General features: G+C 36.6%; 2 protein-coding genes across 2 annotated transcripts; one reads left to right on the top strand and one right to left on the bottom strand.

Moving 5' to 3' along the window:
* Positions 1–2,934: 2,934 nt before the first annotated feature.
* On the top strand, positions 2,935–8,312 carry LOC149228340 (uncharacterized). Its single transcript, XM_089380742.1, has 3 exons — positions 2,935–3,408; positions 4,146–5,428; positions 5,711–8,312. Exons 1-3 carry the CDS (start codon positions 2,935–2,937, stop codon positions 8,310–8,312), a joined length of 4,359 nt encoding a protein of 1,452 aa, XP_089236868.1.
* A 10,416-nt stretch (positions 8,313–18,728) lies between these two features.
* On the bottom strand, positions 18,729–20,314 carry LOC149228341 (mitochondrial uncoupling protein 5-like). Its single transcript, XM_089378160.1, has one exon. The coding sequence runs from the start codon at positions 19,876–19,878 to the stop codon at positions 18,931–18,933; it is 948 nt and encodes a 315-aa protein (XP_089234286.1). The 5' UTR covers positions 19,879–20,314; the 3' UTR covers positions 18,729–18,930.
* Positions 20,315–27,098: the final 6,784 nt, after the last annotated feature.

The following is a 27,098-nucleotide window of genomic DNA, read 5'->3' on the forward strand; positions in this document are numbered from 1 at the left end:
AAATTGTGTAGTTGTACCCCGTGACTAATTCATTTGAGAATGGACATGTCATGGCCCAAACTGTCGTTTATGACGTACTTCTGAATAAAATGTGAGATCATTTTCCAAATTTTCTTGGATTCTTGACAGACGAAAATTACCCATTGAATGAAACATTTTGAAAGGTTTTCTACATATAAATAAAGACCCAATATGCTAATCATAAACTGACAATGTAGATTTCATGCAACCCACTAAATATGAATTTTGCATCATTTTATTCATTGACTTCTCTAATGTAAACTTGAAATCCATAAGTTTCAAGCAATATTTTTGACAACATTCACTTGAAATGAGAGCATTGATAGAAGTTCTTCTCGTCAGATATTCTGCTCTACCCCCTGTATAACTAGAAAATCTTGGATTGATACGAAAATATCTGCTCCTACTCCTCGATACAATATTTCCTGGCAACATCTCCATCATTGGATCATCATTTGTATAAGAATTTTAATCATCATTATGAGGAATGTTATCCTAACTATGATCATCTGTGTTTTTGAAATACTGACTTGGAGGATCTTCTTCATCTTTCCCTTCTTCAGTGCTACCCTCATAGTCCTTAAAATTAGGAATAAATGGAAAATTTGACTCGATGTTTATTGGATATTCTTCATCATGTGTAATGTCAGTGTTGCTCTCATAATCCATAGGATTAGGACTATGTCAAAAATGTGACTCTTTACTTACTGAAAATTCTTCATCCTGCCCTTTGTCACTGCTACTCTCATAGTCCTTAAGATTAGGACTAAGTGCTTCATCCTGTCCTTCGCCACTACTGCTCTCATAGTCCTTAGGATTAGGACTAGGTGGAAAATGTGACTCCCGATTTATTGGAAAGTCTTCATCCTGGCCTTCATCATTATTGCTCTCATAGTCCATGGGATCAAGACTAAGTGGAAACCGTGACTCTTTATTTATTTGAAAATCTTCATTGTGTTCTTCATCACTGCTGCTCTCATAGTCCATAGGATTAAAACTAAGTAGACACGATGACACTCTATTCATTTGAAATGATTCTTCATGTTCTTCATCACTGTTGTTCTCATAGTCCATAGGATTAGGACTAAGTGGACACCATGAAACTCTATTCATTTGAAATTATTCATCGTGTTTTTCATCACTGTTGCTCTCATATTCCATAGGATTAGGACTAAGTGGACACTGTGACACTCTATTCATTTGAAATTCTTCACCATCGCTACTCTCATAGTCCATAGGATTAGGACTAAGTGGACACCGTGGCACTCTATTCATTTGAAATTCTTCATCATGCTTTTCATCACTATTATTGTCATAGTCCATAGGATTAGGACTAAATGGAAACTGTGACTCTTTATTTATTTGAAAATCTTCATCATTCTCTTCATCATTGTTGCTCTCATAGTCCATAGGATTAGGATTAAGTGAAAAGCGTGACCCTTTATTTATTTGAAATTATTTATCACATATTTCATAAGTGTTTCTCTCATAGTCCATAAGATTAAGATTAAGTGGAAAGCATAACCCTTTATTTATTTGATCTTATTTATCATGTTTTTCATCAGTGCTACTCTCATAGTCCTTAGGATTAGGACTAAGTGGAAGATTTGACTCTCTATTCATAGTGGAAGAATTTCCGTTATATTCATCAATATGAATAGAATTATTACGCAACGAAGATGTTGATGCTTCACAAAGTGAAACTTCACTATCAGAAGAATCCATGGCGTTCAAATAGAAGAGGTTGAATGATACAAATGCACTCTCTTCTAATGATAATATATAGCTTAAAGAATAGAAATTTCCCTCCAAAGTTTCCCTCCAAAAATTGTGTTTCATGTATTTCCCTCCATAATTTTCTTCTACGATTTATTGAAAAATTTTAACTAAAATTTTCTTATGAAATTAATCTTTTAAACTAAATCTTTAAATTAAAATTGTAAATTAAATCTTTTACCTAAATTAATTTTTTCCTTAAACTGTATAACATTTACTAGACAATTGAATTTATTATTATTATTATTATTATTATATCTTCTATCACACATTTAAAATAAATTGTTATATCGCCATAACATGATTTGTATGTTGAGTTTTTAATAATAATAAAAAAATTAATACCACATTCACCATGCGGTAAAACAATTCTGTAATGTTCATTTTATTATAATTTATTATATCGTCATAACAAGATTTATATGTTAAAGTCTTTATAAAAGCAAATTAATCCCACATTCACCATGTGGTAAAACAATTCTGTAATGTTCGTTTTATCATAGTTCCCTATATCGCCATAACAAAATTTACATGTTAAAGTTTTTATAAAAACAAATTAATCCCACATTAACCATGTGGTAAAACAATTCTGTAATTTCCGCTATATCATAAATTTCATTATCACTATTCCTCACATCACATCAAGGTTTTTCGAGGTTCGTTAAAAGACTTGGAGTGAATTTGTGGAGCAGCTACATTGCTATCAACAACATATTCAATGGAAGATTACCGCATTTGAAAGGTTAGTTTCCTTTTTTTTTGTGTGCAAGTTTTAAAACTAAATAGATTTAATGAAATTTAATTTTTTTTTTTTAATTAAAAATTTAAATGAGCCAGAACTTGTAACTGCCGAAGATATTCAATTTAGTTATTGGAAGTTCTTCTTTGGGGAGCGCGCGGAGCTGGAGCGCGGGACTGAAGATTTGTAGCAGCTGCAGCTTCGCCTCGGCCTGGGCCGCGAGGCCTGTTTTGGGGCCTGGCCTCCGCCATGGCCCATTCTGATCCATCTTCTGGGGATGCAGAGAAAGCTTTTTGGTAAAATCTCTGCCCCCCGCCCGTCCGAAACCAGCAACATCAAAATTTGTCAAGAAACTTGATATACTCCAAGAAGTTCAGCTACCTCCTTCTCTCCCACGAATGGCAGCTTTATCTCTAGCAGAAAAAGGGCTCATAGGGCAGTTCACAGGCTTATGGCCTTCACCAAAGACAGTCCAGAGATGGGTGGAAAGGAACTGGTCTGATAAAACTCAAGGAAAGATTTCGATTCGATTTTGTGGCAAAGGCTATTATACTTTTCACTTCGAAACCAAAGCAGATAAGGACCTGATATTCAGGAACGGGCCCTATTTTATGGACTCTCGAGGGTTATATCTGAACAAATGGACTCCTGACTTCGACCCTGAACTCGATATTCCGAATGCGGTTCCGGTTTGGGTCCGTCTTCCCCATCTCCCCCTGCATTGCTGGGGAGATGACTCGGTAAAAGCAATAGGGAATGCAGTAGGCAAGTACATCGACAGAAGCGAGCCTAAAGATAACATGCAGGCCTGTGCAAGGATTTGCGTAGAAGTGGACCTTGGGAAAGGCCTGCCAGAAGCCATCAAGCTGAAGGTGGATGACTGGAGCTACATACAGCAGCTGGACTACGAGCAAATTCCCTTTAAATGCAAGGTATGTCACGAATACGGCCACTTTGCCAATAGATGCTCTAAAAATACTAATCTTGAATCTGAGGACCAAGGAGAACAGTGGGAAACTGTAAAAAAAAAGAAAGCAGCACCTCAGTCAAAACAAGATCCACCTTCTGAACAACCGGGCTCTTCCTCCCCCCGCCCCACCTCTCCCTCTTTTAATCCTCCTGGACCTTCCCATGATTCTTCTTTCCCCTCCTCCTCCAACCCTTTCCTTATTTTATCCTCTGATGATCCTCAGACTGATCAGCCCTCTCCGGATCTGATCGAACCTCCCTTGATCTCTTCGACCCCCTCACAGCCCCTCATTGATCCTCCCCCCCCCAGAACCACCAGAAGCTCTTCAAAAGACATTGGCGCCTCCTGCGATATCCACAAGAAACCGGGACCAGGAAGAAAGTCAGCCAAGCAGCATCGGGAAGAAAGCACGCAAAAGGACATAGCCCTAGGGATTCAAACCCCTATGGAATCTTTCATTACAGGTTCACAAGAAAAAGAAACAGCAGGTAAAGACCATGAGAGGCGAGCACCTCCTCGCTCGAACGCCTCATGATGAAGCTTTTATCTTGGAACAGCAGGGGTATGGGGCACCCCTCCAAATCAGCTGCCCTACGAGATCTTCTTCAAACAGAAAGACCTGAAATTGTTCTGATTCAGGAAACCAAGCAAAGTCAGAGTGAAATGCAAATAATTATAGATGCCCAAAAAAAATTTTCAGGGGCCAGTAGCAACTCCAGAGGAGCCTCTGGAGGAATCACAACTATGTGGAATAAGCAGTACTGGGACTGCAAATCCTTTGTCCTCAATCAAAATTGGGTTAGGACCAACCTTAGCAACAAGGAAGAGAGCTGTGACTTCATCATTTATAATGTCTATATCCCCAATCATTACCGGGAAAAGGAACAATGTTGGAAGGAACTGAAGGAAGAAATAGACAACGAGCAGAACTCAAATGTTATTCTTGCTGGAGACTTCAATCTAATCCTCCATGCGAATGAGAAAAGGGGGGGCACCTTCACCTCCGATCCCTTCAGAAGACAGATGGAAGTGATAATGTCCGAACATGAACTGATGGATATCATCCCAAAAAATAGGAAATATACTTGGAACAACAGAAGGTTGGGGCCAGGCAACATTATGGAAAGATTGGACAGAATTTTGGTTAATGTCTCCCTCCTTTCTTCCTTTGCTGCAGGCCACACCAAAATTCTCAGTGTCACAGCCTCAGATCACTTCCCCATTCTCTTAACGCTGGACTCCCATTCTCGTTTGGGACCAATTCCGTTCAGGTACAATCCTTTGTGGAGAGACAACGCTGAGGCCGAGGCTATCATAGAAGCAACCTGGAAGCATCACGTTGAAGGCTCTCCAAGTCATATTTGGGAAACAAAACTTCGAAACATAAGGAAAGCACTCAAGGATTGGGCAAAAGTCAGCTATCAAGAGCCAGAACAAATAAGGAAAAAAATACAGCAGGACTTGGAAGAGATCCATAAACAAATAGAGGATCATGGATTCACTCATCAGCTGAAAAGTAAAGAATGGGAAGTTCAGGGACAGCTAATTCAAATCAAGAGAGCGGAAGAGATCAAGTGGAGAATCAAATCAAGAGAATTATGGTTAAAGGAAGGTGATAAAAATACGGCATACTTCCATAAGCAGGCCACTGCCAAAAAAACAAGGAACAATGTAAACACTATAATTGATAGCCAAGGCAGCCAGCATAATGACCAAGAATCCATCAAACGAGCTGCCTTCCTCCATTATAAATGTCTCCTCACGGAAAACCAAGGAGATGCTGACTATTCGGCGATCCTTAAGCATCTACCGGGAAAAATCTCTCCTGAGGAGAATGACAGCTTAAACAGTGAAATAACAGAGGAGGAAATCAGAAAAGCCATCTGGACTTTACAACCAGACAAGTCTCCAGGTCCAGACGGGTTCCCAATAAATTTTTATAGGGACCATTGGCAGTTGATAAAAAAAGACCTTGTTAAAATGATGAATGGAATCCAAAGAAAAAAGAAAATGGGGGGCTTCACAAACTCAACTTTCCTCGCCCTCATTCCTAAAGAAAATCGCCCCACTTCTTTCTCCAGATTTCGACCTATTTCTTTGTGTAACACTTCATATAAGATCTTTGCAAAAATTATAGCAGCCAGACTCCAGCCCCTTCTCCCTTCCCTTATATCCGAAAATCAAGGAGGCTTCATGTCCAACAGGCAAATTCATGACACCATCACCTTGGTCCAAGAAGCTATTCACTCCAGCACATCAAGGCAGGAGAAAGGTTTCGTTCTTAAGCTTGACTTAGCCAATGCATTTGATCGAGTAAGACACTCCTTCTTGTTTGCTGTCTTGAGGAAAATGGGATTCAATTCTGCCTTCATCAGCACCATTGCCGCTTGTATCTCTGGCCCCTGGATTTCGCCTCTCATAAATGGTCGCCCTTGCGAAGCATTTCAATCCTCAAGAGGGTTAAGGCAAGGTTGCCCTCTTTCCCCTTATCTTTTCATCTTGATGGCTGAATCATTTAGCAGCACCCTAGATCACAACAGAAGAGTTGGCCTCATCTCTGGTATCAAGTTTGGAAACGGAGTGAAGAATATCAATCACTCACAATTTGCTGACGACACTCTGCTCATTGGAGGGGCATCCACTACTATAGCAAGGCGCTTCAAAATCCTCCTCGACCAATTCATGGCGTGCTCAGGGGGAGAGGTCAACTTTCAAAAAAGCTGCATCTATGGATGGAATATCTCCAATCAAACAGCTCACAGCATAGCCAACATTTTTGGAGTTGCCTACAAAGCAACCTGGGACCACTTCACCTACCTTGGGATGCCGGTCACCATGGGCTCTCTAAAAGCCACTACCTGGAATGAAATAATAGACAAAGTCAAAAGGAAGGTCCAGCAATGGGGAACTCAATGGCTTAACCCAGCAGGCAGATTAATTTTGCTCAAATCAGGTATTTCCTCCTTACCTTTATACCGATTCACTCTTTACCAAGCTCCTGCTTCTTTTCACTATAAGCTGGAAACTGCCCTCCGCAACTTCTTATGGCAAGGAGGAAAAAAAGAAAAAAACAGATTCAATTTGGTCAATTGGAAAAGTGTAATTCAATCTCAAGATAGAGGTGGACTGGGAATTAGAGCCCCTAAAATTCTAAACCTCGCTTTTGGGATCAAAATGGCTTGGAGATTAATCAATGAACCAAAAGCTTGGTGGAAACAGGTCATTGAATGCAAATACCTCTCTGACAATAGGCAAAGACTCCTTGAAATTGATATTCCCAGTAGAGATTCTACTAAAATCTGGCACCTCTGTAAGAAAGCAATTCCCATTCTCAACCAAAATATCTCAAAGATTCCGGGGGGAGGGATCAGTATAAATTATGCCACTGATAAGATAATGGGTTTCCAACCTCTAAACACAGTCGAAGAAGCCATTCCTTTCATCCTCCATCTTAATAGCAAAGGCATTCAGAGGCTTGATCAAATTTCAAAATGGGATGTTGACACAGGAGCCTGGACTAGCTGGGAATTTCCAGATATCCCCTCAAACTTAGAATTAAGTTTCCAAGCTCTTCATAAAAACCTTCAGAACAGAGCCCCCATTAAAAAAGGAGCAGCAGATGGATTTAGATGGGACCCCACAGGCTCAAGCTACACCATCAAGTCCGGCTATCAATTCATCTGCAACAGCACTTATCAGACTCCTATCTGGAACCAATGGAGAACTATATGGAAATCTGAGGCCATCCCCAAGGTCAAATTCTTCATATGGTTGCTGTTAAAAGGCAAAATCCTCACTTCTGAAAATTTAAGAAAGAGAGGGATACATGGACCTTCAATTTGCCCCAATTGCTGCTCAGCAGAGGAAACCATCCACCATCTATTCCTTGACTGTCCCTTCGCGAAGAAATGCTGGATCAACTTGTCCAACTTGGGCAATATAACATGGCAACCTCAGCAGAACATTGCAGAGGCAATTCAAGAATGGAGAAGGAACTGCCCATGGAAGGATAAAAGGAGCAAGATTGTCAAAAGAACTTGGGATATCATACCTCACAATCTACTATGGAAAATCTGGCTCACAAGAAATAAAAAAATCTTCCAAAACAAAGAGAGTAATGTATGGAAGACATGTAACAAGGCTCACCTCTTGGCGCAGGAGACCATTGCAGCAAAACACTCAGGGAAAATCAAAGCAGCAGATTATTCAGTTGAGGAGAGGTCAATTATTAGGCATATTCTAGGCCGTCCAGGACAACAACAGAGTATTCAGAGAACTGACAGACAGCATCAAGACCAGACCAGGGAGTGGGAAATCAGACTTCCAACCCAGGACTACAAGAGGTGGATCCAGAGTAACAATTGCCCAATTTTATACTTTGATGGCGCCTCAAAGTCCAACCCAGGACCAGCAGGCGCGGGAGGAGTTATCATAGATGAATTAGGAGAAGAAATCTGCAATTTTGAATGGAGTCTGGGAAAAAAAACAAATAATAACGCAGAGGCCTTAGCTCTCTACCAAGGGTTGTTGCAATTGAAAAACATGGGGATTAGAAAAGCATTAGTATTTGGAGATTCCTCCATAATCATTGGCCTCATGAACTACAACCGGAGATCACCAAACAGCAACCTTCAGCAACATATCCAACGCATCAATCTCCTTCTCCAACACTTTGAAAACATCAGATTCTACCATATCCTTCGCACGTTCAACGGGGAAGCTGACAAACATGCGAATAACGCAGTTGGAAATCCGGAAGGTGCGTTGAGGCACAATAACAGAGATACCTTCCAGCCTCTGCCATGACACAGGCAAATCCTGACTTTGCCCAGGCTCGCAGATTCAGCAAGCGTGTGACGGGCATGGTTTCAACAGCTTCAGGACACTTGACAGAGAGCACGAAATGCATAAGTAGTCTCATCCAAGCATCGATTCAAAGAACTACCTACATCCCAAGGAAAACCAATCAACTCAGTGAAGTCCGGAAGATCGAATACACTGCACCAGCAGATCGCCATCGAGATTTAGGAAAATATCTAATCAATACAGAGGATCCGGCTCCTGTAATACACTCAGGCTATTGTTGGTTTTGCTCCATAAATACGGGCAGAGGAAAGCAAAGAATTGTCATTCATAGCTTTGCGAAAGAGCAGCTACTCTGGTTTGATGAAGGCGCTCTCGTCCAGAGTCGAAGAAAAAATCAGTCTCTGGTATTGCTTTTTCCTGCCTTGTTTATCTTTTCACTAATCTCTGTCGTGGTGTTTTTCAGGAGTAGTCTCTGTGGGGAGGCTAGTATTACTGTTCCACCCTTTCTTCACTCTCTGCTTTCTTTCCATTACCTCTGCTGGCCGCCTTCCATCTTTCAAACTTGCCCCTACAGCAAGCTCCCCTCTGTTTCATTCTCCCTTATCTACAGTATTTTTCCTTCAAGCTTGCGCGCCAACATCCGGGCCCATTTATACTTCTCCCTTGTCGCTCAGAAAGTGGGATCTGCTGTCTCTCTTGACAGTGCCTTCCAAATCCGTCTGCAAGATATCTCCAAAATCTTCAAATTCTTTACCGCCTTCTGGACCCTTTCCCCTTTTTGCATCCTCCTTTCCATGGCGCGCAGTGAGGACTGTCTGCACTGTGCAGACCTTCAATTTGAGCTGGAAGAAATAAGGACCCAACAGTCACTGATAGAGGAAAAACAGGGTCTGCTTGATGCAAGGCTAGAAGAACATGACAGGCGCCTTGATGAGCACAGTAGGCGACTTTTTGAACAAGACCGCATCAACACGGAGAAATACAAAGCAGAAATTCAGCTTTTCATGCACAGGGTCTCCTCTCTCCGAGATCAATTCGAGCAGCTCTCAAATCGCTGTGGCCATGTTGAGGAATCGCTCGACACTCTGAAATCCTGGCTGGATAAGCACCCCAACGCCACTAGCTCCTCCAGCGCAAACCATGGAGCCAAAGATGAGAATCCAGAAGAATCAACAGCGAGACACATTCAACACATAATGATCGACTGAATGAAAATCAAATGCATCTTTTTGTTATCCTCTTTCATCAGAATCTATACTAGTGCCATCTCTAGCAGTAGTAAGGAAAAAAGTAGCCTAAGGATCAAGGGGGCAGCTTCATTTTGTGAACCCCTGGTTTCCTCTCAATCTGCGAACTTTATGTACAAAGAGGGATTTAGACCCTCGTTTTTTTCAGAATATAATACATAGCATCCGACTTTTTAAAAAAAAAAAAATTTAAATGAGCCAGATTTATCTGACAAGCTCATGGCACGCAGAAGGCCACTACGTCCACAGTGGGCGTGGTGGGTCCGATCATGCTCGCCGGCGACACCCAACCCCACGGCCCAACGGGCCCATGGGGAAAGGGCGGAAGGGGGTTGCACACAGCCCTTCCAGCCCCACCCCCACGACCCAACGGGCCGCCGAGGGTGGCCAGCAGCTGCATTTTTTTTATTTCTTATTTTTTTGTAAATTAAAAAGTTATGTTTTACAAAATTATTTATCATTTATCATTTTGTTTATTAATTTAAGCTATTGCTTTTTTGTGATTTACTAATTTATATATATGTGTTTTTTTTTGTAGGAAAATGGCATCAAAGAAGATTTCTGTGAATCTTTCTGGACCAAAGACTATTAAAATTAAAGATGGATCCTCAAAAAGCACTATTGAACAAACCAACCCTGAGCTGATAACTACAAATCTATGTGCCTCAAATGATAAGAAGACGATTTCATACTAGAAGAAATCAAAAGAAGTGAAGCTTACAGAAAATGTATGGTATGTGAAAGATAGAGAAGGCGAAGATGTGCAGATATATCTATATGTTGATATCCCTAACAATAGTTGAATTTATGAGGTGTTGGAAAAGGTCATAGACATGTGTTTGATACCAGACATTAAAATTGTTTATGTACTTACAAAACCGTCCAAGTCACATAAGAAGATTAAATATCAGTCAACATTGTCATTGTATCATACGACAGAAGAATTTACAAAGTTGTGTAAACAAATCATAAATGAGATTGCACAAGATATCGTAAGTATTGTTATTTATATTTCTGTTTTGCTTTATTGTAACTATCTCATTATATTTTTATAACTTAATTTTTATTAACATATGATATTTTGTTTGACAAAATTTTATTGAAAATCTTTCAATTATGTTGGGAGGCATTCACTTCATAGAGCAAGATATTATGAAAGTTGTCAACAGTTTTTACTCAAATTCTGAAGAAAACATGGCAAACAAGCAAAAAGTAGTAATTTATAATGCTACAAAACTACTTCCAAGGGATCAGGGAAAAAAAATGCCTCTAGTGGATAAATCTAGCAAAGGTAGACAAGGTACTTATGAAGATGAGGAAGTTGAAACTGATGTTGAATAATATGTTTCCATTATTGAGGATGACATTAGCACTGATGTTAGAAAGGAGAAGAGCCATAAAAGGCCAAAAGTAACAATGCCTAGGAATGTATCTGTTCTAGTTAATGATGAGAATGTTAGGAGGAATAAAATTAAAGTTGAACATTTTCAAGTAGTCATTGCCAACAGTGAAGATCATAGTGAAAATTCAAAATAACGCAGAGAAATCATTACACCTGGAGCTGATTTAGAGGATGGCATTATTAAAATAAAACAAAATGTCATTCGATAGAACTTGACAGAGAAACTTAATTGAGGGTGATCGTACATTTCAGCTTAATGTGAGACAAATCTATAAGCCAAGTGAAGGACAATGTAAATATCAAATCAGAAAGCCACACCAACTTCATGCTCACAACGTGAAGACATTGATGAGGTACAATCCATATGCTCATGTGGTTAATTTTGTGCTTCTTATTGATCCAGTTCAAGTTCCCAACAAAGAAGCATTTGATAAGTCAAAATGTTTTGAATACAATTATTATGTGCTTGTGGGGAACCATTCTGTAGAAGCTCAAAGGAAATTGATGGAGGAATATCTTAATAACCAACGTTTTGAAACAATGAAATGTATCATTTATGTTGGTTTATCAGATATAGAAGAAAAGTTATTGGCATGGGATAATAATTCAAATAATGTTTATAGGATGTCTGTGATTTTCATCCAAAGGGTTAGATTTGTTCATAGTGAATTTGAAGAAAAATGTGGCAGGAATAAGATAAATGTTACTATAGAATTCCAAAATGAATGTTGTATGGAAATATGTTGTCAAATTGAGAAGAAAATCAGTTCAAAAGGCGGCAAAATAAACACTGATATCTTCAAAAGTCTTGATAACATTTTCGAGTTGGCATTTAAAATTGAAGAGCTATGAGAATTGATTAATGAAATTTTTAGCATGTGACAGAACATTAGCATTAAAAACTAGAAGATCAAAAGGTCTAAACCATTAGTATGTAGCAACAGTAAATCAGGTCCTGAAATGAAGCAACTTCCAGAAGATATGACTATCACATCTTGGAGAGCATTGCAAAGAGTGAAGGATGAAAAACTTGTCAAAACAATATTATCTCGTGTGAGGTCAAGGGAATTATCATTGGAAGAAATGCTTAAGGAATTTCAAAAGTAATTTTGTTGACTTATTTTTACTTATTTCTAGATTACAATTTTCTTTTAAATATAACATATTGTTCTTGGTAGTATTTGTTATACATATCATTATATTAATTTTTTTTACTTTATCTATTCGGTCACAAAGTTTACATGAAAATACAAGAACAAATGGTTAAATTGTTGAATAAAGATAGTTGGGATGATGTTGTACACAACTATCCAGATTCAAGTTCTACATCAACACTGAAAGATTTGTATCTCGCATTTAAAAAGGTATGTTGATTTATACATTCATTTTTATTCATGTATATAATATTTGTATTTTATAACTTATACATATATTTGTTTAGGATGCGAATGGAGAACCAGATAGTTTCAGAACCTTTATTAAAAAAATTAAGATCGAAAGACTGAAGAAGCAGCGTCTTAGGAATGTTGAACTTGATCCAACTCTTACTCATTTCATTTGGAATGGGATTGAAACTATTCAATATCAAGTAATACAAGGCGATTGTGAATACATTGCTAAACTCATACCTAAAAGGGATTATTCCCTAGTTATTGCATATATTCCTCATTGTTTCAATATCCCAAACATTGACTATGATAATGACCCTTATACTTATTAAGCTCTTAGTAAAGTGGTTGCAGGATTTGTAAAACTCACATCATCACCATTATGGAGATTTGTGACATTTCATTCAGACACACAATTGCCAATGTTATTGTCAAGCTTCAAGGGGAAAACAAACTCAAGGATGCAACTTACATGGTAAGACGTTGAAAATGTATATTTGATTAATGTTAAAAAAAATCATTTATATACAAGTTAATTGAACTTTTACTATTTCATATTACAGGCAAAAGTCAAATCTTCTTAACCGTGAAGATCAACCATTTATAAATGATTGTGAGTTCATCCATATTGATAGTTGGGCAAAAGATGAGAGTTATATGTCTATATTTTTTAATCAAGTAAATAGAAAGAGTCATAGCCAACTACTGGTTTTTGATGTTGTTGTGAAAAAACTAACATATAAAGATGAAGAAGCAAAAGGAAAGATAGTTAACATTTATCCAAAACTACAGTGATTGATTAACTATCCTATAGACATATGTTCAAATGAAGGAGATTGGGTTCTGAGTTTATTTTCTGGCTCAGGTAAATTTTATTATATAGAATCGAATTTCAATATCTTTTTCTTTAATTTATATATCATTATATTAATTTGCTTCATTATTTCTTTTGCTTGATAATTAAGTACAACACTAGCATGTTGCTTACAAAAATAAATAAATTGCATCGCCATTGAAAAAGATCCAATATAGTGTAAATTTATTCAGCAAAGAATTAATGCTCTTCAATCTCTTCCAAATGCAACGCAAGAAATTGGGTTGAAGAAAGGGGATTTTAGTGAATCACGTGTGGCAAAAAAGGAAAGGAACCTCAACCACCATTACATGGAATGATTTGGAAAATTTGTAGACATGAAAGATCCATTAGAAGAGCAAAATGAAGCAAAAAATATTGTGGAAGAAGATAATGATGAAACTCTAGAGGATGAAGAGTTTGGATTTCATAATATTGTTGATTAAATTTAAGTTATATTTGGAAATCAAGCTCATTTTTTGTAACTATTAATTAGTTATACTTGTAATGTTTTGACTTTCACATTTTATGAGAAGAAGAATCATTCAATTAATATTGTTATGTGTTCAATATTTGTATTATGTGATTTTCGCTTTAATTTTTATGTGAATCATTATTTTTTGAAAAAACAGTGATTATTATCACTGTTTGACATGAAATTCATTATATATATATATATATATATATATATATTTAACCATTTTTTTGTTAAATTCTTTCTATAAAAATTGTGATTTTGACATATCATTTCTAGCAAAAAATAATCAAAATGTGTAATTTTTTAGTTATATTTATGTTCAAAATGGTTATTTTTATGTCAATCGTTAAAAATTATTGTTTTTTAGAGACAATTATTTGATGTGCATTGGAAAATTAATTAATGATATATAAATATGTAGAATATCGAAATTTTAAAATATCGACCTTCTTTAATTATGCAAAAAGATAAAAACCTCACTACGAAAAAAAATGAAGAACAAGACCACTTCAAAAATTGTTAAATTTAAAAAAAAAAAATTATTCACATTTAATATATTACAAAATTTAACGTCAAAAAATAGGTTTTTTAAAAAAATGGTCTGATGCAAAATCAGCGTGCAAATCACTAACATTCTAAAAACTAATATATATAAAAAATAAATAAAAAATAAAAAAAATAAAGTGTCAAAAACTATGCTAAAAAACTGTGTTTTGCCCATCACCACTTTTCAAAATCAGACCAGTTTTTTGCTACCTCAACAAAACACGTAATCATATTAGCCCTTGTCCTAAAGTTCACATTATTATAAGTTGAGATGATCAAATCATACATAAATCTAGAGATAGGATTTTCTAGATCACACTTTAGTTATCACCCACATCTAATAAAGGACTAAGGGTTCTATTGCTTTTGATAAGCAATGCTTCAACTTCAATTTTAAGACATCTGTAGGAAGACCTACATCTTCCACTAATTGGTTACAACAACTATTGTGTATTTGATCAGGACCATATCTTTACAAACATACCATAATCAATAGAAATGGTACTTGTCTCATTATTGTCCAAGCACATTCATGGCAAGAAATCAAAACCGTTGACCATTTTTCTCATGGAGTTGGGTATTGTTCCACTGGTTGAATCAATAACATTTCAAAGCGTGATGATGATTCATAGACTCGTAGACTTAAGGAGATGGCCTATTTTCAATGTGGTTAACTTAATTACTCATACCTAACACTCGTATCCTCTCTATGCCATTATGTATCGAACATGAAATGAGCATTTGTTGATATACCAAAGCCTATTTGTTACCCATATTTGATGGTGAAATGTACAAACCACCTCTACACACCCTTTGGATACTCCAAAGCTTTACGAGAGCTCAATGATATTGAGCTACTCGTCACTTTAGTGATATTTCAAAGGGTGATGATGATTCACAATTTGAGGGAGTGGCCAACTCCAGGGTAGGTTGCGTTTAGTTAGTATCTCTGAAACTCGTGTCATTGTACAATGTTTAGAAGATAGGGATGGACACTTATCGGTATTTTTTTAAATTTTTTCATGGAGTTGTTTTTAGTGTGATTTTTTGTCTTTAGAACGCTTTGATTGTGCAGAAATTACCTATCAATCTTGAGATTTGAATAAATTGCTGTCAGATTTTAGAAAAAATTGACTAAAAAAACCCACCGAAAAAATCTCACTAAAAACAACTGTCTTTTTCATTGCTCCACTAACTTCAACCACCATAAAGTTGTTTACATTTGCAAACTTTGCAAGGTGGATCCAACCCGATAACAATACCTATTCTTCCCTCCAAGATATGGAGTCCGTCCATTATTAGTTGGAGTAGATGAAGCACATCACAGAAATTTTGTACAGAAAAGTTGAAGTTTGAGAAGGCCTACCCCGTCACCATCCCGATGTCCAATCTCAACTACCCCTCTTTCAAAACTTCAAAAGGGTAAGCAACGTGTCAAAACCTGTGCCAACTTTCCATACTCTTCTAGTTGCCCTTGCCCTTTAACCGACAAAAGTGGGGTTCAGAAGTCGAGGCACGTTCATATGATATTTTGCAGTGGGGGCCATGACACGCGTAAATCTCGTGGCCCTGCTGTATTTTTATTAAATGACTGCCCTTTCAGACGCATTCATATTAATAACGACATGGCCACTCACAGGGCACATGCCCATTGACATGACAGGGAGATTTACCAAGACAAAAAAATCTGATTTTGGAGATCTGCGTGCTACTGAAAACTTGGAATATGAAAAAGTAATAATGGAGAATTTCGATTTTAGTCTTTTAACGGGGCACAACCACTGGAAATTTCGGCCGAGGGCCCCCAGTCACGTATCATTGGTCCGTGATCCACATTTTTTTTATAAATCCTTCCTATATTTATTGAATTGTGAATAAATTTGTGCGTTAGATCTTAGATTTTGTGTGAACGAAAATATTTTTCAAATTGATTACATTAGTGAGATTTGGTTTACTTTTCGAATTATTTAATGTGATTTATTCCCGTAACAAAAAAGTCAATCTACAGGTAAACTTGTGTATTTCAATTTATAACATTTTATTAATAAATAAAATAAATTTAAAAACAAAAAATTGGAATAATTGGAAAATATTTTTCAAATTGATTACATTAGTGAGATTTGGTTTACTTTTCGAATTATTTAATGTGATTTATTCCCGTAACAAAAAAGTCAATCTACAGGTAAACTTGTGTATTTCAATTTATAACATTTTATTAATAAATAAAATAAATTTAAAAACAAAAAATGGAATAATTTCTTTCATCATGTTTTTCATATAACTTTTTGAAAACTATTTAAATAAAAATAAATATATTTAAATCTTTATCATTTAATTTTAAAATATGTCATATTATTATATTTAGAGGAAAGTGTATACGTAACGCCCTTCCATCCGATCTAATCTATCTATTTACATTGCGTATAGCGTAATCCCTGCCGTGTATGATTCCAATAAGATGATGGAGAACCTTTTCCTGATGGAATCTTAATCGGCATCCCATGTACTCTTGGTCTCTATTTTTTAAATATACAAATTGCAATATATGGCCATGGCCCTTACCTCAATATAATTCCCAATCACAACCTTTTGCGTTGTGTATCTTTTACGGTCTAATATTTTTTAAATATATAAAGCCCTTACCTCAATTTAATTCCCAATCACAGCTCTTTTACTTTGTGTATCTTTTGCAATATCTAAAGTGAAATATATGCTCTTGTTTTATTTTAATTTTGTTTTATGTGGAGGATGGAATCAACCAGCGCTATTATCTCATCACCCTTTTTATAAAAGGAGAGCGTGGTTATTTTTTATTAACTAGGTGGGATTACCTATGATTTTGAATCGGTAAAAATCACCATTTTTATTCACTGTGTGTTGTCAAAGTCACCCTTAATTATTATGGAAATAAATATTTTTATTTGATTGGGACCTCAAACCTTCATACTTTATTAAAGAGCTTACATGAGGTGTCTTTAAGCTTAAATTTAATCGATGGAAGGAATTTTCTCAGGTACCCCTTGACAGTATTTTGGAAAGTTGGGGGATCAAAGGAGAAGTAGGAACATGTTGGCTGGGACGCTGATTGGGGTGTTTGGTTGAAGGAGAATTGGCACTGAATTAGCATTCTCTTTTATTTTTCATGTCAGTTGAAAAGTCCGCTGGTAGAATCTAGGGTTAGATGAATTAATAGGTGGGATGACGCAGAAATCACGTGACCACCTAAACAGATGTGTCTTATGTAACCACTTTGCTATTCACGGTTTTCTTAAATGAATGAATGATTTTAATGACATTTATGAGGCTGAACGATTTTATTGACATTTATGAGGCTGAACAGTTTAAAAGACCTAAACTCATTTTCACATACTATCTTCGTAATTAAGAAATCACTAGATAATTAGGCAAAGAATGTTTCTATGGCTATAAAGACGTGTGCGACCTGGAGGAAGCATTGGGAAAAGAGTTATGTTCTGGATTTAAAGGCAAACAAAATGGATGAAAGCTAAATTAAAACAATATATTAGTTCTTTTGGAACTAGTATTTTTTAAGGAAATGCTGCAACCTCCTTTTTTAAATGGAAAATAACGGTTTGGTGTTCCTTTTTTTATTATTGTTTATTGTATTTTTGGAATAAAAGTGTATCAAAAGTAAAACATTTCGAGTGGACATACTGCATCCATGATCCGCACTGCATTTTTTATTTTTAAATTTTATAAATTTTTAAATATTTAAAAACAATTTAAAGCGATATTTAAAAGTTATAACTATTAATTTATTAAAAATAATTTTAAATAATAAAAAAATATTCCCTTAAATATATATTAATCATTAAAATAAAAATTGTAATTATTATAATTGGACTCATGTTTAAAATAAAAATTATAATTATTAATTAATTTGACTTGTGTTTATTAATTTTACAATCTGACTCGTGTTTAAAATAAAAATTATAGTTATTAATTAATTTGACTCGTGTTTATATTTAGTAGTAGATTTTAAAATTTACAAGTGTATGTTTAATATTTAATAAAAAAAAATATTTTTTTATGAGTTTGTGATTATTTTTTTTTACTGTAACTAACTTTGAACTAATATTAAAATTTTTGAATGGTTATCAACTTTATTTGGTTACCAGCTTTATTGTCACAGTTCTCTTTCTTACATTTATCAGTATACTAAATTTATCAATATATATCAACTATTTAACTTTAAAAAAACTAAAATAATTTAAATATTATTTTATTATTTTAAAAACAAACTTAATATACCATCTATAATTTTATAAATCCTAAAAATAAAATGTTATACATTAAGTTTTTCCAAATTCCTGTGATCTCGAAGATTCAGATTATCCCACCGGATCAAGCACCTTAATTTACTGTCAAATAACAACAAATTGATAAACAAAGATATAAATTATACTTCAACCATTAAAATTATCTCCCTCCAGTCTTTTAATATTATATTGACACAGGAGATTCCAAGTTATACCACAACATCCATTCTAAACAATAATATATTTATTTAATCACTATTTTTCATCATCATCGTCGAGATCTGCAAGAAGAGACCAAAGCTACAGGCATACAGAACCCCTAATACTGCATTGGTAGCAGAGTTACAGGCCTGCAGCACGCATAATTCTGGGTAGGTGTAGGTAAGCAGACGGAAAGACACAGGCAAATGGTATAAAATAGAATCTAAAAATCGAAATCTTTAAAAATCTTCCTAACTTGCTCCAGAGTGACGAAAAGAACGATAGTAAAAGGACCTTGTCTCGTCACAGTGGGAATAAATCCCTTGTAAAGAGCCATAGGGCCTTCCGCCTTTATGGTCTTCATGACACAATCCAGGGCTCCGGAATAAGGTGCAGGCTCTCCTGGTTTAGGGTTCATATTCATAATCCGGGTCTTGATAACGTCCACGGGATTCGAAGCCACGGCAGCCACAAACCCTGCACTGAAGCTAGCTGTGACATGCGTGCCCAGACCGTCCTTCATAATATCATGTGAGATGATGGTCTCCTTGATCTGATCGTAGGAGGCCAGCTGCGAGGCCGTCACGATCATGGCCCTCTGGACCGTTAAGGATGACCCTGTCCAGAGCGAAGTGACACCCTCCTGTCGAACCATGCGACCGATGGCGTCGGCAACGCTCGTGTAGTTGCGCCTCTGGGCAACCGGGAGGCGCCCATCGGCTTGCATCCTCACCATCGCCACATCTGCAGGGTTACCCACAGCGGCGCCGATACCGCCAGCGAGCAACCCCGCGGCGATCTTCTTGACAAGGGGCAGGTTCCCCGGTTTCGAACCCGGCTCCCGCCACTTCTCCTTCAGAACCTCGTATAAGCCCATGCGAGTGGTCGAGTACAGGACCTGCCGGAGCATTGTCGCAGAGACACCAGAAAAGAGCGCAGACACCCCCTCCGTCTGAACCACGCGGATTCCTACAGAGATCGGACCCACCTTCTTCTGGGGGGCTAATTCCGCCGCTGGTAAACCAGCGCCCACATTAGCAAAGGCAAATGCGGGGCGAATATTTTGCTCGCCTTGTAGCTGCATGCGCACTTTTATCAGATCCAGAGGGTGCGTGCTACATCCTGCGATAACCGAGGCAATCCCTCCTTCCACAAACCCCTTTACGCCCATTTTTCTGGAACAAGAACCCCTTCAGCACCCAACAAAAGAACACCTCCTTCGTAAGCTCTCTCGCTCGCCGTAATCACAGCCGCTTCGTCCTGTTACAAGACCGACTAATTTCTCCCCCCGTTTATATAAAGAAAGCAAATAACGTAATGAAAGATGGATCACAGAGACCAATTAGAGCTGGGGTTCATCTCACTGGAGACCAGGAGATGAGAATGCAAGCCGAAAGCGCTTGAGCAAGGATGCGGATCGCGCTCCCTCTGAGACATATGCAATTCAAGTGCCCAAAATAATAGAGGAATCTACAAAACCCCTCTCTGATCTGTGTTCCTGTAATATTACTGACCCAGCAGAGAGGGAATATAGATGCCTGAATGAATGTGTGGAAGCAAAGGCATCGGGTGTGTATATATATGTGTAGTATGCAGGTAAAATAATGAGTGCTCTTATTCTAACTGGGGTAGATGCCACCCCTACTCGATGTTACCCACGCGTTTGCAATTAATATGAAACCACTTATCAAAATGACTCCTGCTACTGGGCATCCAATCCTTCATCTATCTAAAGCGCGCCAAACGAAATGCCGAGGATGTTGCGGATGCCCCTTGCAAATTGCAAAAGCGAAACCCTAGACCTAATCTAACCCAGCCAATAATAAACCCCGGTAACTCCGACCCGGATTCCACGCATATTTCCCTTATTTCATATTCCGTTTCCAAGAGGCAAAAAACAATAATTTTCTTCTGGCGACCCCATCCTCTCCCTTTCACCCCTAAAGTTGAAGACTCATGCTAATGCCGTAGGAAACACAAAAGCAATCTGATACCTTTGACAATTGGTGGTTTAAATTCTCTTCAAAACTCTTCAACTATTGGTAGAAGAATTCACCGAATTAAATTCTCTTCAAAACTCTTCAACTATTGGTTGAAGAATTCACCCGCATGCCCTTTTATTTATGACTATAACATCACAGCTGAAGACAATGACAATTAGAGACTTGTGAAAATATCACAAATAAGCAGAGCACCACAACCGCGTCTATGGGAGCAAAATGACAAAGTCAAAATAGGGATATATACAAATTATTATTATTAGTGAATTTGTTCTAGTTCTAGAGTATGAGTAAGTTTGTATTGGCTTAACCCAGAGGCATTTAACAAGAGTGAAAGTGATCGCAATTTATGAGAGTCTCACCTCTTAGCTGGATTTTTCAAAAGCTCCACTCATACACAAATGAATCAAACACAATCACACAAGATAAGATAGAAAAGCTCACATTCACTTGTATTATCATGAGGCTTGATGGTCTTTTAAAGAGATTACAAATACATATTTTAGAACTTGCCTTCTTTGTTATGAGTTGTCAAATAGGGAAAAGCCAAATACATTATTTAGATATTGCCTTTCTTGATATATGCATAGGACTAGATGTTTCCTTCCTCATTAGATGTTACCATTATGAGTAGCTGCCAAAGTCTACCCTTAAGCACAATGGGTTAATTCTAAATGGTATAGTTACCTTAAATAACAGCGATGTGTCAGCCTATATTGGTAGATAGTTGCATAGGACTAGATGTTTCCTTCCTCATTAGATGTTACCATTATGAGTAGCTGCTAAAGTCTACCCTTAAGCAAGATGTGTCAACTTATATTGGTGGATAGCAGCCAATAATAACTATCCCCATTAATTTGACAACCAAATTATAATAAATTTTAACACTATAAAAAATATATTACCATTCAACTTATAAAAATGCACTGTTCAAATTCTCACCCTATCAAAGAATTCCTCCACTACAAGTAAATCCTATATTTTGATCATGCATCGTGAATGATCCACGAATGCATTATTGCTTGGAATTATTGGATGCCTTGTAGAATACCAGGACAACAAGAAATCTGATACTTCTTCCATATATATAATGTTTTAGATCTCATTTTAATGACGAGACCTCTATTCAACTGATATACATTAAGGAATGTATTAAAATGAAATAGAAGAAAATACTCGAGCTCCTGTTCTTTATTCACGACTTTTGAAATACAAACTGTTAAACATAAGTTTGCCTCGAGACTTAGCCGTTACCACCTGTATTGTATTATTTTTTAAGCAGGAATCTGGGAAGGAAAAACCATAAAAAACCGGCAGCCAAATAAGTTAGTGCAAGCTGATGTGTATATACCATGCATTGATCCACTGACCTGTTCCAATGTTTGAGTCCGATAATATGGGAAACGCGCCATAAATAAATGGTGTGCATAAATTCCAAGTTTGTCAAACTTTGCTATAGACAAAAATGAGGTGGCTACATACAATAGTGTTCGAGTTCCAGTTTCCCACTACGATACACGTGTCACACAACACACAAAAGCTTGCTTTCCGGTAACTCAACACGTACCGGTCACCGCATATTTGTAACGCCATTTCCGTGTCCATATATGGCAGTTAGATGCGTCCCAACTGTCACCACGGTTGTTTTTGGAATTTTGAAATAGGGTAGTTTAAAAAATTTATAAATTAGTTTGGAAAATAATAAAAAAAATTATAAAATTTTGCAGAAATTTTTAGAAATTTGGGTTACAACTCTCAAACTTTAAGATTTTGGGTGCCCCATGTTTTTGATGGTGCTGAATCCATTTTCACCATAGAAAAACGATTCAAACACTCTGACATTCTTATTTTTTGGAAAAAAAATTATCTGTGGTCGAGCAAATGGCGTAATAGATAATGCCATTTGGAAATTGTTTATGGGGAGCATGTCACAACTTTCTCATATATGTACTATCTCAACAATTCGTATCATTTTTCATTGGTAGATGTAACTTTTTTAAAAGATGGTCTACTTGATGTTGAAGGGACTCAATGGGATTTCTGTGGAAAAGTAGCAAGTTTAAAAAATAAAAATAAAAACTTACACAGTTATATCAGTAAAGAAGTTGTTTACAAAAATATCTGTGCTTTGTATCCTTTAAAGACCAAAATAATTTAAAAGCCCTACAGTGGCCCCATTAACTAACATATGTTATTTTATCGCTACATTGACCATCTTTATATGATCGCTATAAGCTAATTTAATATAAACTACCTAATCAAAAACAAAAAGATCATCTTATGTCCAGAAATCTATCTTTTGCTAGTATGAAGAAACAAGCCCAATCTTGTATTGGAGAAGAACAGTTCAAAAAACACCGATAACTGAGATGCTAGTCTAGATGTAGCATTGAGCACCTGTAACACTGAGTGGAAGATGTACTCCCCACTGACAACCCCAAATAACCAAAAAACAGACCCAAAAAGTAGCAATATCAAGTGTATGGAATCAACCCAGAAGTCTAGAGATCGAAATTAATATATTTGGAAAAATATATTTCACCAAAACATTGATTGATTTCAATTTTGGACAAAGTATCTGCCATGTCATTCAATTCCCTATGTATGTGAGAGAATGTCACCAGCTGGAATGAATCAGTGATCCACCGAATCCTTTGTAGCCAATTGGACAGCAAAAGAGGATTGAAGGAAGATCTCTCCTAGATATCCACTCAATAATCACTTGCAAATCTCCAAATACTTCTATCAAATTAATGGAAAGACAATTGGCACAGAATAGAGTGCCCCTGAGAGTCAATACTTCAGCATGTGTATTTGTACCAATGCCCCCATTCTAGTTGAAACGATATTGTATTTGAGGACGAATTATGATGTAGGCTCCACACCCACAAACCTTGTCTTTAACAACACCATCAAAATAGGCCAAAGGAAATTTATCACCATTGACAATGGGAATAAAGTCCTAGTGGAGACCTCAAAAATCAAAGTGCCAGATTCCTTAAAATATGCCACAACCCATATACAAGTACCATTGATGTTGGGGGGCAAATTTTTGAAAATATATAAATTCTGACATATCTAAATGCCCCACATAATAAATAATGGCAGAGCAGAAAATATTATATGTCCGACGATCCAATCCTTCAAACATGCTTCCAGAGAGATAAAATTCCACGTGGCATTTTTCCCTCTAGTCAAAGTAATTTAATGGTGTAACAAAATCAAAATAAAAAACATAGTGAGGTAGGTTAAATTATTCATGAAGCTTTGGTTCATTGTAATAACTTTACAAGATATTTTTTCAATGTATGATGCAAGAGCATTTTACCTCCAAATCAATCAAGTTGATGTAACCTTAGAGGTTTTTGTTTTCTAAGGGAGTGGGTTCCCTAATCTCTGAATTATTGTAAATTTCTTATGATTCTTTGGTTAATTTTAGAATAATTATAATAGTTGTATTGAGGATGAAATACATTGTAGTCAGATTTGTTTTGTTGGAACAAATCTCAAGAATAGTTGAATATATCTTGAGAATTTTGTGGATTTGAGAATCCTAGAGATTTAATGAATGAGATTTTTGTGGATTTGAGAATCCTAGAGATTTAATGAAAGAGAATTTTGTGGATGTGAGTTGTTTCTGGTTTCAAGATCCTTTAATGTTAAATAATATAATGAAAAAAAATATGACATCAAGAGATAGTGAGTGTAGGGAGAAGAAAAAGGAGAGAGAGTTAGGAAGGCCAAGAAAGGCCAAAGAGGTCAGACAGGGTCAGTTGAATGTAAATCAGGTCAGTTAGAGAAGAGAGGCCTTATGTAAATCCTATGTGCTTATTTGAATAATAAAACATTTTGTTTAAGTATGAGGCATGGTGACTATTTAAACCTTTTTGTTTATTTTCTAGAACTGATGTGTTGCCCTTGTGTGTCGCCCTGACGTTGATTGTGTAGGATCAAAGATACCAAGTTCCTTTTTTATAATTCAAAGATGAATTGTGCATAAAAGAGCCCACAAAACAAGCCACATCAAGACGGTAAATTCTTTGATATTATCACGTGAAGAAAGTTGTGAATCTTGTGATCGCAGGTCCAAGAATTATGATTATGAACTGAAGGAATCAAGATCAATTTGTTAAGAATCAATGTGAAACCTCTCTTTGATGCATTGGTAAGGTAAGTATATGGGCATAAAGGCGAATTTATTCATGGCATTGAGACCTGATATCCTACTAAATTAGAGAATTAATAATAGCAAGGATGGACTAACAAGATAGGCCAAGTAGTGGTGGACCCCGCAGTGACTAGAGGTCAGAAGCAAAATTAGGTCAAGATGAAGCATGTTCATGGTGCATGGACAAATTGAGCTAAAATGTGGAGCCCAACTCCGACCTCACTTGTAGTTTTTACCTCGACTTAGGATGGGACCCGCATAGTCGAGTTGGAGACAAGTATGAATAAGAGTTGACCCCTAACCTTACCCAAAGTCTCGACCTCTGACTTGGGCAAGACCTCTGACTTCCAACTAACAAGTGAGTGATAAATAGAGCCGACCTCCTGACTTTGAGTGGAGTTGATCAAGCTGACTACCGGCCTCAATTGGGACCCATTTGATTGGTCGATTATTAAATTGGTTTGGTGTAAAAATTGATAGGACCACCCCAACTCCCACAAGCAATTAATTGGGCCAAAATGAAATTTGTTGCATGGAATTTATGATTGTTTAATGTGTTAGATTTCTATCAATTGGGTATAAGGTTACAAGGGATATCCTGCGTGAAGTATGACCTTGTGTTCCAAACTGGAACTAGACTATTTTTTTCAAAGCAGAAAAGAGGGAGCATACAAACATCATACTGGTATCAAAGCTCAGTAAAGCTTAGTGATGCCTTTCGAAGATTGCAGAACATAAAATAGATTTGTTTTGTGAAAAATCAGGTTGATGTTGGAGTTTAGTTAAACAACCAATGGGTTTACAACGAGATTAGGTAAAACAAATATTGTTGATTGAAGATTGAGATGTTTTTAGGTTACAGAGCAGGTTTATTTAAATGCTAAAAGAATTTGATGAAACAATGCTACATCTGGAATAAGGGAAATATTGATAAAAATTGGCTCAGGAGACCAGATTTGTACAATTTTTGTAAAGATTGCTAAAATCCAATAGAAACATTTACTGCATGACTGAGCACTGAAAGGAAATGTGCAGGCACATAGGTAATGATTTTATTTTGTTGACAATAGATTTGAGTATGTGTGAGTAGGTTATAAGTAGTAGTTATTCTACAAATTGGAGATTTAGCCATGAAAGAGAAAGCACTAAGAATCGAGTGTAAGGAAGAAGGTAATTTCAGCCAAGGGAAAAATTGGAAAGATTGTCAATAGTGATAGTGTGGAGCAAGAATTCAAAAAGTTTGCAACTATGTATTGAAGAAGGTGACATAGTACACATCCAGAGAATCATGTGCAAACAAGGATCCATGGAAATATACAAAGGAACTGGAAGAGGTCTTACAGATTTGAGAGTATCCCAGCGAAAGAAGTAAAAGTTGGAAGGAATGTGGAAATATGAGATCGTGAAATAGATCTTACAGGTAATTAATTTCATGATTCAAGTTAACTTTGGTTAGGAAGCATTTGTGATTGTAGATAACAACAAGGAAAGAATGGGTGATAGTCATTAAAACCAGAGGAATTGTGACAGAAGAAAAGATCATGTGAGGCTCTTAATGAAGAAAAACTCATGCAAGGAACCCTGCAACCAAGAAGTTGTAAACAAATTTTCAACTAAGGTTGGAAAAGGAGGAGGACAAGTGAATTTTCTTAAGCTAGGAGTTGCATAGCAGAAAGAGACTTGCAACAATAAGTAGAAAAATAACTTAGAAGTTCTTGAAGGAAGTAGAGTTATGGAGATAAGATGAGATAATAATGACCTTTATAATTTAAAGTTCGATAAGATGATTAACTTGTAAGTGGTAGCAAAAATAAAAGGAATTTATGGTAAGCCTTGCAGCAGAGATTGTGTGACAAAGAGAGAAAGAACGACTCCGAGCGAGGTTAAGTAGAAGTTGTTGAGACAACTCCACAAGTTGCAAATGTGGGTAGAGTTGTCAAGAAGAAGAATAGGTAAAGCCTTAGAAAGTGAATTGAGCGCAGAAGCCTAGAAGAGAAGAGGAAGCTTAGAAGGTTCTAGAGAAGAAGGGACTAGTGTTATCAAAAGGTTAAGTTTAGAGGAGAAAGATTGGGGAGGTACTGGAGCAAGGTGGAACATACTTGTTATTGTAGAGGCTTAGTGCAGTTCATAAGTGAACAAATAGAGTTCACAAAGGAAAAGTGAAGATGAAGATGACCAATGAAGGTCATGACAAGGTTTTGAGTGAAAACCACAGAATGGAAG

Source organism: Pinus tabuliformis, chromosome J (genome assembly GCF_031772625.1).
Source record: "Pinus tabuliformis cultivar Carrire ecotype Pingquan chromosome J, CPIR1, whole genome shotgun sequence".
Taxonomy (NCBI): domain Eukaryota; kingdom Viridiplantae; phylum Streptophyta; class Pinopsida; order Pinales; family Pinaceae; genus Pinus; species Pinus tabuliformis.